Source organism: Vespa crabro, chromosome 10 (assembly GCF_910589235.1).
Source record: "Vespa crabro chromosome 10, iyVesCrab1.2, whole genome shotgun sequence".
Taxonomy (NCBI): domain Eukaryota; kingdom Metazoa; phylum Arthropoda; class Insecta; order Hymenoptera; family Vespidae; genus Vespa; species Vespa crabro.
The window spans coordinates 2631632-2647294 of record NC_060964.1 but is presented as its reverse complement, the minus strand read 5'-3'; the positions used below and the strand labels follow the sequence as shown (position 1 = coordinate 2647294).

The window sequence follows — 15663 nt, the reverse complement described above, 5'->3', positions numbered from 1 at the left end:
ATATAAGGAAATTTCAGAATTATACGATAAAATAGTATGTTAAAAATGTACTCTTTTGGGAAAGTGCAATAAAATGTAAAAAAAAAAAAAAAAAAAAAAAAAAAAGTATATATAAATTGCAAGCTCTTACGAAATATTTCTACTAATCGTAAAAAAATTTGAACATATAAATAACATTAAATATTTTTTACAATCTTATTTTGATAATTTATCTATTATCGAGAGATAAAAGGAAAATAACAGCACATATTGATTTCGAATATTAATAAATTTGCATAATTTATTATAAGGAAATGACAAACATACATATCCTTTCTCTTTATCGTTCTGTGCTTTCACTTAATTACACAACATATTAAATAACTGAAGTTTAAATTTACACAAAATTATTACTACAAGTATCATATCATTTAATTAATATCCTTAAAGTCTACTACGGTCAAATAGATTTTCTTTGACCATCAAGATATAAGTAACAATAGTTTTATACATATTGACTATTATTACGAATAATATGTAAATAACATCACGCAGAGCTAAGTCCAGTTATACATCATAATGTTACATACAGAGAATAATGAAGAAATTCTCTAAGATCAAAGACATTGTGTACTCTTTATGTGCTCGCAATGGATGTAACTTTGATGCATTATGATCGTCAATTTTAAAAACATACTTGCAAAGTTTGATTCCGTCGTTAGTAAAAATTTACAGATAGTTTTTAAAAAGTTATCTTGCAGCTTCCTTAGTCTTCTCTTGTTGCTCTTGTTGCTTTTTCAGTTGTTTTTCTCTCATTCGTTCCGCATCTCTGCAATATCATATCATTAATACTAATCGATTATCCACAATATATATATAAAACAACGTGCTTTTTATTTTTGTGATTATTTTAAGTTTCAACAGAAAAAGATTATAAACAGAGATAAAAATAAAAAGAAACGTATAACCTACCGTGCCTTTCGTTGTTCTAATGAAAGACCTTTATTGCTTTCCTGCTCAGCGGCAGCTTTTTTAACAGTTTTCTTCATATTCTTAGCTCTTGCTAGTTCACGTTGATTTCCTCCTATATTCAATAATTCAAATCTTACTTATATAAATCTATATGTATATATTATATTTTACACACACACATACACAGACACAGACATTATGCTTTATCTTAATAAAAAAAAATACACTATTATCTCTTATTTATTATCTCTTATAAAAAAAATAACAATAAATAATTCTATTGAATCCACAAAATATAATGAAACGATGTTTCAATAAATCTTTGAAAGAGTCATCCTTAAAATCGAAATTAGTTTTGGACTTTTCTAGAACATTCAAACTTTCTCCGTGTTCGAACGAAGAGCAAATAAAATTTGATAAAATTAAACAAAACCATCAGAGATTATATCACAAAATTACATTTATTATTCGCAATAATGACTTTGCGACGTAATCGATGGTTAAGAATACAAGGGAAAAAAAAAAGATCACAAAATACGCCAAACACCTCAAAATAGATAATACTAATCTATCATTGTACGATTAAATAAGAACTTGGTAATCTCGAAGAAACAATTTCATCGTTATTAAAAAAATTTCTATGAAATATAAGATAAATAAATTGATATAAGAGATATTTCATCTTAAGAAAATTATTGGACGAGCACATCGTGATTATTTGATTTACGTGACAATAGCACAATCGTGAATAACACAAAACATATCGACCTCCTTAATTCGTACGTTTATTTGGCCATCTCTTTTTGATATCATTAAAAACCTGGAAAGAATATATAATTAATGAAAAACTTACGGGTCATTTTTTTCTTTTAGTTCTTGATCTCCGATAAACAAGTACTTGAAAAATTTTATCAAGTCGAACGGTGAAAAAGCACCGCTACAATTCGTCTGCCATCACGAATTGGCTATATCACTAACACATATACTAATTTCTAAACCAAAATAAATGACTTCGTCCAGTGGCACGATCCTTCTGATATACAAAAGTATATTACTCGTAAAGATATTTTCTCGGAGTAACGAACGAACACATATACGAAAATACGTACAGGAACGTACAAATTTTAATACCCTAATGTTTCATAGAGGCGCTACTATCGTTACGTCGCTCATACCCTCTAGTAACCAATGTTGGAAACAAATAATAATAATGCAGAGTTTCTCAACTCTCTTTATCAATTTTGTTCCTATCTCATTAGATAGTATCGAATATTTTCTGATTAGAATTTTTCATGATTAAAGAAATTTTCATTGATACGATGAGAATTAACCTATTAACATAGAGATATTTTGATCAAAGATAAAATTGATCTAAAATTTTCATAAATATAAATAATCATAAGTATAACCAAGGATTATCGAGGTAGTTATAAAAAACCGTATATGACTTCAGCGACAGATATGGACAAAATATGAACTACAAATGCAATAAACATTCACTATTCCCTTGATGAGCTTATTGCATCAGTATATATGCTTGTGTAGGTTATATCTTTTAGCACAATCTAATAATTGAATTAATATGTGATGATAGAAACTTTTGTATGTAGTAAAAATGTTAGTACAATCATATATCAAATTCTACATTCCTGAAGATAGATTAATTGAAAAATATTTATTAATTGTAGAGACTTTATATTTTTTGTTTTAAATTTATACAAATATTTATATTTTTGTTTTTCAATTTATACAAATAGCAGCTATTAGCTCGATATTATTCGCGATGGAATACAAAACATATACAATATAAAATATAAAAGATATATAGCATCTGTAAGCCAACGGTAAATCTACTCTTTTAATTATTACTGTTATTTAAAAATCAAAAAATCTGTCTGTAATAATAAAAAAGAAAGAATAAAAATTGTTTTTTATTATTAAAATCTTTTATCCTTATATGTTAATATATATATATATATATATATATATATATATATATATATATATATATATATATATATATATATATATATATTAACATATAAGGATAATAAAGAAATTATAATTTTTCAGTACATTTCTTTAAAAAATTATTTTAGAATTCTCCTATATATAATCCATTTATCCAAAAGTATTATTAGAAATGTAAGGAATAACTGCTTTAATGTTTAATTAGAATTAGATTGAAAATATTTTGAAAACTCACTGAAATATGCAGCTATTCGCCCGATAATACCTACATCGAATTAGATTTCGATATAACGTAATACCGACCCAGATCTCATTATGTGGAGATTGCTATATCTGGAGATCCATGGTACCATTAGAAACGTTAAAAAATCCCACGATCTAAAGATTATTTTACTACTATATTATTATTTTTTTTTAAATTTCTATCTATCAGTCAAATCTTTTGATAAGAAAGTATAAAAAAATAAAATAAAATAAAAATAGTATCATGAAATTTATTTATCTGAATCGAAAAGTAGAAAATGGATCAATTCACAGTTCATCTAATTTAAAATAAATATTTTATATTGGGTAATTTATATTGAATTATTTCTATCGAAAAATGAAAAGTAAATCGCTTCCCGTAATGTCGTAGAAATAAAGAGCATAGTATATATTTAAGGATGCTTATTTCATCCTCATACAGTACAGTACCAATGTTCCCAGCAAAACAATTGCCATTTTTTTATTTCTTTCGTGATTTTTAAAAAGCTCTAATTTATTACTCTAATATTATTTGATTTTAATCAAAATAAAAGGAATTAGAAAAAAAAAGTAAAAGAAAAAGAGAATATTCATATATGTGTATTACTTATGAAAGATAACATTTTTAATTGAATTTAATTTAACGTGAAAAAAAAAGGTAAAAGTAAATGAAAAATTTTCGAATCAAATCTAAACAAACATTCATTTTCTTGGGACATATCTCAGCGTATATGTTTCAATTCCATGAGTAACTTTATTAATGTAATTTCAACGATCCCCATAATTGCCATATCTTATAGATTCGTGACTATAACTTTAATAGAACATAATTTAATAGTAATAAAAAATATACTACGTATGAAAGATAAAAGTATTAATTTAATTTAACTTTAAAAAAAAGAAGAAAGTGAAAAAATTACTGACTCGATTTTAATGAAAAAAAAAAAATGTAAAATATTAAATAATCTTACTCTAGATACGATTTGTGTATGTGAATTCGCACGAAAAAGAGGACTGAAATCTTTATAAGACATTAGCGATTAAATTGGCTATATTATACCTTTTAAATATATTCTTTTTTCTTTTATTTATTACAAATCATCATCATTGTGTACAATGTAAAATGTATTTACATGATTTATATAATATTTAAGTATATATGCATTTCTTCTTCTAAATCTTATCATTATATTTTGATATTATATATTATTATTACATTAGTAGTAGTAATAGTAATAGTTTTAATAATAGTAATAATAAAATAGATTACTTCGATATAGAAAATCACAGAAAAAAATAGCACTGGGAACTTTTATCTCAACCATCTAATTCACGGAAACAAAGCACACATCATCCAAACATTTATATAAAAATCAGTAGTGGGAATAAGAACTTCTTCTCTTTTGCCACAAAGTTTAAGGGGCGCCACTATACGAAACTTTATTTTCATGAAAAATATCGAAAACAGCGTTTACGCCAACGATGAGTCCTGTCTAAATTCCTATTCGATATTAACGAATAAGATCTCATTTTAATGATAAAAATTTAAGCGAGGACATGGCTTTTTTCGAATGTTTGTATAAACTATTTTCAAAAAAGCATCTTTTTTGGGAACGACTTTTTTCAAAGAAAATTAAATTTCTTCAAAAATTTGAAAAAGCCGTGTCCTCGTTTAAACCTTCATCTATATAAAATTAATCCTTATTCATTAAAATAATTAAAGAATTACCCTTATATTCATTGTTGGTATAAACCATTATAAAATCAGGGATGATACACAGCCTTAAGAATTTTATGAAAGTAAGAAACGAACGGAACGGAATGGTGTGGAATCAATGGACAGCAGGCAGGTGCCAACATGGCGATTGTTGCGCTCTGGACTTGTGCGACATCGCCCTGCATAATGATATCATTTTAAGTGCTTATAAAAGCAGTGGAAATAAAGTGACAAGAAAAACAATGTCTTAAATGGCTCGGGATATATGGAAAACATATTAAGTTTAGCAAAATGTCAACGAGATCGCAACTCACAAAGGATTTAAACGGTTAGTCTCGTTTACAATGTTTACGTTCGCATAAATCAGTGATCTGTCATCTCTCATATATCATCACACATGCGTGTGATCCGAAAGACCGGTGATTCATTAAAGGATTCATATTCGTTCTGATTATAAAATTGATTTTGATTTAATTCTCTTATTTTAAAATACAATTTTTACACATACACACACACACACATACACACATACACAATATATATTTTTCTTTTTGTATAATTTATATATCTATATCTAACAATCCAAGATTTTCGTATTTTCACGTATATAACGTCATGAATAATTCATTGTTTACAGAATCGGTGAAAGCGCTACTTGGTAAGCATGTCAAGATACTACTAAAAAATGTTGTCAAGTTAGAAACTAAGCCAGACAAGCAAGAAAACCGTGTTCTTGTAAGTATAATGTAAAACATTTTCATAAATTCAATAATTTTAATTTGCCATTAATTTATCAATATCTCTCATTTCAGGTATTTTCACCATGCCGTCTTTTTCTTTTAACGGCCAAAGTACCCACAAGGGTAAGTTTCTTTTTCTCAAAATTTAACTATATTTAAATTTAATAAATTATAATATTTTCCAGATCGACTGCCACTTCCATTACTTAGAAATAGTATCTATAGAATCCAAAAGAGCAAACCAATTATGTTTAACTGTAGGAGAAAGATTTTACAATTTTACTACAACCAGTGTGGGTGCGGATACTACCGAAGTCGATGCGATGATCGAGGCCTTACATACTGCAATTCGCAATATCTTTCCTACAGTACCATTAAAGTATATATTTATTAAATAAAATAATTATTTTCAATATTTTTTATACCAAGTATATTCATATTTATATTTTCTTTAATAGTTATATTATAAGAAAGATAGAAGTAATCCCAGCAAGCAGATTACAAACCATAAGAGGTAGTGAATTAGCCAGGAGTACAGAAGCAACAAGACACACTGGGCCTTGCGGTGGTTTTTCCACCCAGTATGCGTGTATGTGCGATTTACATGGTGTACCATATAGAGAAGAAGTTGCCTGGGTAAGAATAATTGTACTCTTTCTCTTCCTCTCTCTCTCTCTCTCTCTCTCTCTCTCTCTCTCTCTCTCTCTCTCTCTCTCTCTCTGTCTGTCTCCCTCTCTCTTTCTCTCTCTTATATATAATAATAAATATATATGTAATTTATGTACTGACAATATGAAATTTTAGGATGTAGACACAATATACTTATCCCATGATACCAGAGAACTTAATTTAAGGGATTTTGATCATTTAGATCAAAAAGATTTGGTACCAATAATATCAGCCTTGGAATATAATACATGGTTTACAAAATTGAGAGCATCTCATCTTAAATTAAGCCATGAACCGCTTGAAAGATTATTGCATGTTATGCGTAGATCACTATCCATTCAAGAACTCTATCTGGATAATCTCGGAGTTAAATGGTAAGAGTATGAATGAAATGATATGTAGAAAGTATTCCCTTTCAAAAACACTTATAAACATTAGATTTCCTTTATAGGGATTTTGCACACAAATTGTCATTAGCCTTAATTTCTAATGCTAATACAATGTTACAGACAATAGATCTGTCACATAATATGATCGAGGACAAAGGCAAGTTTCATCAAAAGCACTAACATTTTTTTATCTGCAGCTTATGTCTTTTAGTACATCCATTTTTGTGCATTGACCTTTCCAATATTTATTCATATGTAATGGAATCCCTCTGTATGTAATTTTATATTTTTGTAGGAGCATCTAGCTTGTGTGGGATAATTGCCAAATTAATGCAAGGTGTGCAAATAACCACATATTTTTACTAGAATTAATATCTATCAGTAGGATTTATTATTTTCATTTCAATTTTTTATTTATCAGTATACGTAGTATGTTGCAATGTTATAGTAACTATGATTATATAATTTAATATATGTTATAAAACAAAAACTGCATGTTTTACAATTTGCAATAGTAGCTTTACTAACTTATCTAGTGTTAAAATAATTTACATTTTTATAAATTTTTTAATTTTCTACTTTGTAGTAACACGATTGCATCTTAGATTCTTACATTTTTAGCAATTTATACAATATCTAATATATTACAGTAAAAAGCTTATCGATGGCTGAGCTACACAATATAATAATTGAAATATATGTAAAATTTATTATGGAATATTTATTTATGATTATTTATATTTTAAGGAGCTACACATTTAAGTGGCCCTATTGGAAAATTACCAAAGGGATTACAAAAATTGAATTTGGCTCACTGTGGATTAACTGGAAAGGGTATTGGTCAAATAGCACATGCATTAAGTTTAAATAGGAGTATGCCAACTAGTCTGCAATACTTAAATCTTTCAGAAAATACTTTGAAAGATGATATTAATGTAAGTTTATATATTGAATAATATTTGATTGAATTATATTTCTATTAAATATCGTTATCTAACAAAAAAATTAATTTAATTATAGAATTTATGTAACTTTCTGGCACAGCCTAATAGTTTAACACATTTAGATCTTAGTGGTACAGATACTACCTTAGAATGTGTAAGTATAAATTTAAGATTTAAAATATTTTTCTTTTTTTTTCTTTTTTTTTTTTTTTTACAAATTTTATATTGGAGACCAATTATTCATATAATTTTTTTTATAGCTATTTGGTGCTTTATTGCGAGGTTGTGCAACTAATCTAGTCCATCTAAATGTTGCTCGCAATTCTTTTTCAAGTAAAAAGACCAAAGAAATACCTCCCAGTTTTAAGCAATTTTTTACAGCAACACTTTCATTAAAGTACTTAAACATCTCTTTCTGTAAATTACCTCTGGAGGCATTAAAACATTTGTTACTTGGTTTGGCATGTAATGAAAGTACAGTAGGTTTAGAACTTGATATGAGTGGAAATAATTTAGGTTCTATGGGTGCTCATGTTTTGGAATCGTGTATACATGGCGTGAGATGCATAGCATCATTGGATATTTCGGACAGCAGTACGTACGTTCTAAATTCTGTGAATTAATAACTGTTATATAACAATTGTATTTGTCTTCTTACATAGATATATATTTTTAGATATGGATGTTGATTTGGCACAAGTAATAACAGCCATAGGTAAAAATAAGTCTATTAAACAATTATATATGGGTCGAAATACGACTGGTATGAAAAGTAAACACATCGCTGTTGTAATGGATGCTTTAGTCCAAATGTTGCAAGAGGATGATTGCGTTTTACAAGCATTACATTTACCTGATTCTCGTCTTAAATCTGATCTCTATAATTTAATTAATGCTTTGGGAAGTAATACGTGTCTTCATACATTAGACATAAGTGGAAATCAGATTGGAGATCCTGGTGCAAGATTATTAGCCAAAGCATTGCAAATCAATAATCACTTAAGGACTATCATTTATGATAAAAATAATATTACGCTTCAAGGTTATGCAGATATTGTGCATGCTTTGGAAAAGTAAATTCATTTTACAATACAGTAATCAGTTAATATACCAATTTTATAAACTATATATATTTCTTATTCGATTGCAGAAATTGTAGTGTGAGGCATATGCCATTTCCAATTTTTGATCTACAACCGTGTATGAAAACGTCTGCTGAAAAAACAGAACAATTAGCTAAAAAAATCCAAGATTTGCTGCAAAGAAATGTTACTCCGTGTAAATACAGTCATGGACAAGCATTTAGACTTCAGCAAGGTTTTTTGTTAAGTTCCACACAACAGATGGTTGATAGACTTGTTGTTCAAACTCAGGATACTATCAAAGCTATAGCTGCAGAAAGCTGTGATGCAAATAATGATATTAATTATGCTACTGGTCTGATACAGGATGCTGATAATTCTAAACAGGTATTAAAAAACATTATAATTATTTATGAACATATAAATAATCTAATGTATGTATTATTTACAGCTCCTTCCAAGATTACATGAAGTACTCCAAAGAAGAGATGAAAATAATCCAATTGAATTAAAATTACATGATATGGCAAATGAACTTCACAAAGTTGTTACTATGTACTTAGAGGTATTTTTTCTTTAACTTTTAAAAAGAATATAAAACATTTAAAGAAGAATTTTTATATAGAAAAGTAATATTTTTTCATAGGATTCATTGGATGCAATGCTTAAATGCGCGAATGAACAATGTCCAACAATACTTTCACAAACAGTAATTAGAGGAGATGAAAGTGAACCTATTGCAGTAGAGGATGATGTTCGTAATATTTGTAAGGAGAAAAATCATATAAGTGCAGAATTTATTCACACAACTATTACAGAGCAAGCTGGTGCTGATATTATTAATAGAGTCAAGTAAGACTATTTCATCTTATTATCATACTATGTTGATATTTTTGTGTTTATACTTATAACATTTCATAATTTTAATTAATGAACAAAAAATATTCTTAGTGAATTAAACTTAGCGGTTGCTGCGCATGTATCTGATAGAACTACCGACGAAGTAATTGAATCTTTGTCACGTAGCTACAAAACTTTGGTGAATAATTTATAATTTGTATATCTTGTCTTTTTATAAATACACAATATTTATAAAAACTTTTATTCTCGCAGATCGGAGATTGTGATAGTCGAACAAGAAGTAGTACTCCAGATGTATTACGACCAAGTGCAGGTTCCATGAGTAGTGGAAGTGTTATTGGTGTTACAAGTGCAACTGGTGTTTCTATGACATTGCATGGTGGAAGGACTAGTCTTATTTCAGAAGTAGAGTGTCCTCCAGAAACATTTTCCTTGGAAAATTCTCTTAGTCATTGTTCCAGTGAACAATCGCCAATGGTAATTTTAATTAATTATTTCATAAATGATTTAATCTATTATTCCTGAGTATAAATATACAATACATATATATATATATATATATATATATATATATATATATATATATATATATAAATATTAATATTAATATTAATATTAATATTAATTACATATTGTTGTTACTTTTTCTATGTCTGTCTCTAGAAATTGGATTATTTGAATCTTGTAAGTATAGTAAAAAAAAATAAGTGGCATATACAATTATTATATAATTATATATTGATGGTTGACGATTCATTAAAAATTTTTTGTTATTTTTATTCTTGTTGAATAAACTTCTATTGCATTGTTTTTTATTCAGGCAACTCCACACTTATCTAATAAACGAAAAAGTTTACATGGGAGAAAATTAAGACCTAAATCTGTGGTAGATTCTGTAGAAGGATTGTCAGCAGATGATATACCTGATTTACTTCCATCACTGCCAAAAAGTCAGGCAGAAGGTTAGTTTCATATACAATTTAATAATATTGGGAATAATAAATTTTTTACAGATAGATAATAGTAAAAAAAAAATATTTTTTTTTTTTTTATAGCTATTTCAGAAACTGAACATTCCTTAACAGAATCGTTAGATTCTGTCTCAGAATTACCTAATACTGTAGGTCAACAATTACAACATTTAGTTAAATCTAGACCACGAAGAACAAAAACTAGAGCACCTACAAGACCAATGTTAAGACCAGATCAACCCGTAGATGGTTTAGCTCTTGGAGAGGGATTAGATGTATTTTTCCGGCCTACAACACCAACTACACCACTTATATCACCTACAAGTGATGATAGGTATTATAAATAAAAAGAAATATATACATATATATATATATATATATCTTTAATAATCATCAATTTGCTTTTGTAATTAAAAAATATTGTATGTTTAGTTCTTTACATACGTTTCCAACGGATGGGAGTCCAAATTTATCTCTGGCAAGTCATAAAAGTATACCACCTGATCTAGATAAAAAGCATGGATGTAACTCACCGATGTTAAAAACGTTACTTGAACCAACACCACGTTCAAGATCTAGCGATAATTTAGAAAAATTTTCTCCTCTCGTTGGAAGACGTTCACAAGGTGATTCACCATTAACCGCATCTCCTCTGGCTCGACGAAATACGACAGATAATGCTCAGGGACATGAGAGAGTAATGTCTAGATGTGATAGTAGTAAGGATACATATAATAACAGTATTATGAGTACTTCCGTTGATTCTTCCAAACGTAATACCTTACCAAATATTGGATCAATCCCAACTTCTCGTAATTCTCGAGAATCAGAAGACTGTGGGAAAATATTACAATTACAAAATAATATGAATTCGTCATCGGACAAAGATAGATCTAGCGTACAAGCAATGTCTTCTGTTAAGCTACGTTCAACTGGTTTTGATCTACGAAGTCCAACCAATGGTAGCAACACCAAAAATTCATCGGAATCGTCTAAGTCACCGATATTGAAATCTGTTGTTAAAGGAAATAATTCTAGCAGCGATGGAAAAAATAATGGTGCTCTTTTAAAAAATAAACCTATTCCTCCTGCTACAGCACCAAAGCCACGTCCTTGGAGTATGGCTGCTGATAGGAAATCTGGTAAATTTATTAACATTTTTATATTAATCTTTATTCACTTTTTATCTTTTTTTATCTAGATAGAAAAATAATCAAACAAATTTATTCCAATAATTTAAATATTAATAATCGTAGGTGAATTTAGCTTATTGAGTGATGGGTCGAGTCCAAATACATCTGCAGGAAATACACCTGACTCCGGTGATGCTCTCGACGAATCAACTGATAGTGGTGTTAGCGGTCCGGCATCATTACCACCTACATTATCAGCAAGCAGTACAGCAAGTTCACTGAGCAATACAAGTGTAGAAAAAAGATCGGTCAGAGAATTGGCAGCTAGTTTAAATAAAGGAAAGCCTGACAAAAAGGAAAATGGTAAAATCAAACATTTTCATAAGATGCATGATCGTTCGGTGTATTGTAACCCTGCATACACTGCTCGATTCGAACATCACTGTTAACCATTATGAAATATTCATTTTTTTTTTTTACAAGCTTTATAATAGTTTGGAAATGCATGAAAAGCCTTAAAATTCATGAGCCTTGCTGTATATATTATTTTAGAGCATAGCACACCTGCATCATGGAGGTCGGTGCTTCAACGTTCTGCTGACCGACCAGTTACCAAGGTACTTTACGACATTTATTTCTTTCTTTTTCTATTTTACTGAAGAAAGAAGACAGCTGTATATATTAAAATGTATTTAGTAATGCCTTGTAATACTGATCATTCCTTAAACAATCCTTCAAGCTTCGATTTCTAATTATGCCTGTATCGTATATTTAATGTAACTTTTAATCATTTTTTTTTTAACTTTGCCTTGAAATTCTCTGCTTTTCTTTTGTTTATCGTATCAAAATGTATATAGAAATTATATATACTAATTTCTTTCTATTCTACCTCCTATTTGTCAATTTTAGGTAACGGAAGTGCCGAAAACGGTTGAAGATTCTCCGTTCAGCTTTAAACTTCGTCGCACTTCGTTTTTGCGTGATTCAAATTTTAATTATGACAACGATGTTGTTGACGTTTAACAATACAGTTCCGTGTAACACCAGAATATCGATTTTATGACAGTACGTCAAAAAAATTAAAATAATAATAAAAATAATAATAATAATAATAATAATAATAATAATAATAATAATAATAATGATAATATACATAATATTTATAAGAATAATCTAAGACAAGCATTTCTATGAATTGCACAATAAGATAGCACATTGTTTGTTTATATTCGTGCCATAAGAAATCCGATATAACATACATATATATATACATTTATTAAATGAACACTTGCATTAGGAACAGGGTAACAAGAGTTTCTATAACAAGTATTAGTCTCCTATTATTACGTCATTAGAAGGTTTTATTGTATATTATAACAGAATATTACATTTACCATGCAGAATTAATTTAAATTACTATTGAATACAAATAACAATTGGAACAAATACTTCCATTTAAATCACAGCCAATGCTGCATTTCTCTAAACTTTAATATAAAAGGCCTGGTATAATATTGTATATGATATTATCGAAGTAATTTACAAATTGGTAACTTGTTTTTAATATTTAAATATTTATCTGTTGTCCTCGCCTGTACATTTTAGATAAGAGACTGTGTAGTTTAGATAAACGGGTGTGTTCTGGCTACGTAAACAAATAATTTCTATCCTATTGGATAGAGTTTTATAGATGTCAACGTAATAAGTGCCTATTACGTATGATAAAACAAAAAAGTGTTATTCTACTTTTAATTTTTGTCGGCAAAATGTATTTGTCTTCCGATGTTTAATGTATGAGTATACAATTGATTACGTTTTTTATTAACGCGTTAGGATTTTTTTTTATCGCAGTATTTTAAAGAAAGCTCTTGTTTGTTATCCTGAATATAAGCTACATATATGCGTATCATTTTGAATTATTTTGGTCTTAAATTAAAAATCATGCTATAAAATAACTATATATACATATATATATACATATATATATATATGTATATATCAAGTTTAAACAAAAATCTTTCTAACCGGATCATGTTACTAACTTGGTGTTTGGAATATAATAGGGATTATACAATCATATATACAAAAATATAATATACGCAAAATATACAATGTAACATCTCACGAAAAAGTATAAAAGTATCGCATTTTAAGTTGAAAAACATTAAGTAAGAAAACATATAATTGTATTGTGTAACTATGTTGTATAATTTGATTTTTTACATCGTTATAGATAAAGTAATGATCAGAAGAAAGTCATTTTTTTTTTTTTGGTTTTTTTTTTGTTTTTGTTTTTTTTTATATTTTTATATTTTTTTGCGGTAAGGGGGTTGTTAAATATATTGTCTTTTCTAACAAAAAAGTATTTAACGTATAATCGTATAGAGAATCGATTGGTTTTTATAGAGAAAAGTATATGTATATACATCTGTAAAATAGAAATGCGAAATAATATCTTAATATACATACATACATACATAGCATGTATATGTATATTGTATACTTGTAGGGTGTCTTGAATATTCTTATATGAACAAGTGGATATGATTCTTTGAATAAAAGTAAATCATTCGAAATGATATTATAAATTTTTGTCATTATCGTTTTATATTTATTTTAAATTAAGGAATCAAATCCTCCTCGATTATATTATGATTTTCGATACACCCTATGTATACATTTATAAAACAAACAAAACGTAAAAATGCAACAGTTCAAACATATATTGTACTTTTGTTTGCGCTGTTAGCTATAATCATTGAAAAGTATACTATTGTTATTTACATGGATGCAGTAATACACAAATCTCTACAAGTTGCATTTTGAAATCCATGTTGCATGTTAACCGAAAAACAACATATTCCTGAACCTATGTAAGAAGATAATACAAATCATTGTATCAATATACATTGTTGGAAGGTACATTATAAGTCTCCTTTAGGATGACATACATTAAATTTGCATACATTTAATCTTTAAAATATTAAACTATATTAACCAAGAAGAAAATTTTCCTGTAGCTGTTTAATTCAAATTACGTTCTTTAACCATGCCAATAACACATTCCATAATAAAATTTTATGACTTATTATATAAATGTAAATCAGTATGATAAAGATTAGGTAATTAATGAAATATTTGATAACAATACTTTTAGAGAAATAGCAAAAGCTATATAATATGTAATATGATTATAAAAATAGCATTCAGTCATGTACGTGTATGTAATATTATGCAAGCTCATAAACAATTTTGCATATGTCATGTTACAGGTGATCTTTTATACTATTAAAATTATATTAGACTATGCAGTGCAATATTCAGTCAAAAACATGAAACTCATATTTGGAAAAAAAGAAAAGTAAAGAAAAAAAAGGCCAGTGGCAATACAAATTTTGAAAAACTGAGTATCAGTAGAATTCAGTAGTACTGTCACATTGTGCCAAATTAATAGTAGCAATTAATCTTGTTTTGTAAAACTGAAAAAAGATATACGAATCTAAGTTAGGTAATAACTATTGTAGAACGCAAAAAAAAAATTAGGAAAAAATTCACCTGCAACATGAAAGTGATTTAATGTAAATATTTAAAAACTGACTCAGTATGCCTCTGTGCGTATGATGGTGCATGTGTGATATATTTATATATTTTACTCAAATACATTCCTGTATCAGCAACTTTATATACATACATATAGCGTATTTAGTAAACATAAAGATATAATCCTCCAATGAATAAACTTATCTATGTATAAATTATGAAAAGAATTATGATTATTTTAATATTGCATTACGATGTAGTCAATGAAAAAAAGATTTTTTTTATTTAATTATTTAATTTGTCCATTCAATTTATTTTAATATTATAAATATAATATAATATTGTAATCGCATAACTTCGAATAATTTGATATTCAAAAATATCAAAATAGCGCGCCATCAAATGTGATTGGTCGTATAAATGATCTCTACTTTTACCTTTGTTTATCCCTA

The 15663-nt window shown here is 27.6% G+C and overlaps 2 protein-coding genes across 6 annotated transcripts; one reads left to right on the top strand and one right to left on the bottom strand.

Annotated features, from left to right (window-relative positions):
* Positions 1 to 253: 253 nt before the first annotated feature.
* Positions 254 to 2082, bottom strand: LOC124427313 (putative SERF-like protein). Its single transcript, XM_046970072.1, has 3 exons — positions 1805 to 2082; positions 952 to 1063; positions 254 to 808 (listed from the first exon to the last, which is right to left on the bottom strand). Exons 1-3 carry the CDS (start codon positions 1809 to 1811, stop codon positions 730 to 732), a joined length of 198 nt encoding a protein of 65 aa, XP_046826028.1. The 5' UTR covers positions 1812 to 2082; the 3' UTR covers positions 254 to 729.
* A 2936-nt stretch (positions 2083 to 5018) lies between these two features.
* On the top strand, positions 5019 to 15359 carry LOC124427659 (F-actin-uncapping protein LRRC16A). 5 transcript variants are annotated; one of them, XM_046970857.1, is made up of 24 exons: positions 5019 to 5210; positions 5520 to 5617; positions 5695 to 5745; positions 5808 to 6001; positions 6081 to 6258; positions 6427 to 6665; positions 6743 to 6837; positions 6976 to 7017; positions 7428 to 7615; positions 7701 to 7778; positions 7885 to 8218; positions 8301 to 8697; positions 8775 to 9093; positions 9158 to 9271; positions 9353 to 9558; positions 9658 to 9745; positions 9820 to 10044; positions 10231 to 10251; positions 10388 to 10529; positions 10623 to 10872; positions 10971 to 11680; positions 11795 to 12034; positions 12224 to 12288; positions 12581 to 15359. In XM_046970857.1, exons 1-24 carry the CDS (start codon positions 5174 to 5176, stop codon positions 12692 to 12694), a joined length of 4425 nt encoding a protein of 1474 aa, XP_046826813.1. In that variant the 5' UTR covers positions 5019 to 5173; the 3' UTR covers positions 12695 to 15359. The 5 variants fall into 5 exon arrangements, with proteins under 5 accessions (XP_046826813.1, XP_046826815.1, XP_046826814.1 ...); XM_046970859.1 differs by lacking the exon at positions 6976 to 7017; XM_046970858.1 differs by lacking the exon at positions 10231 to 10251.
* The last annotated feature ends 304 nt before the right edge of the window (positions 15360 to 15663 follow it).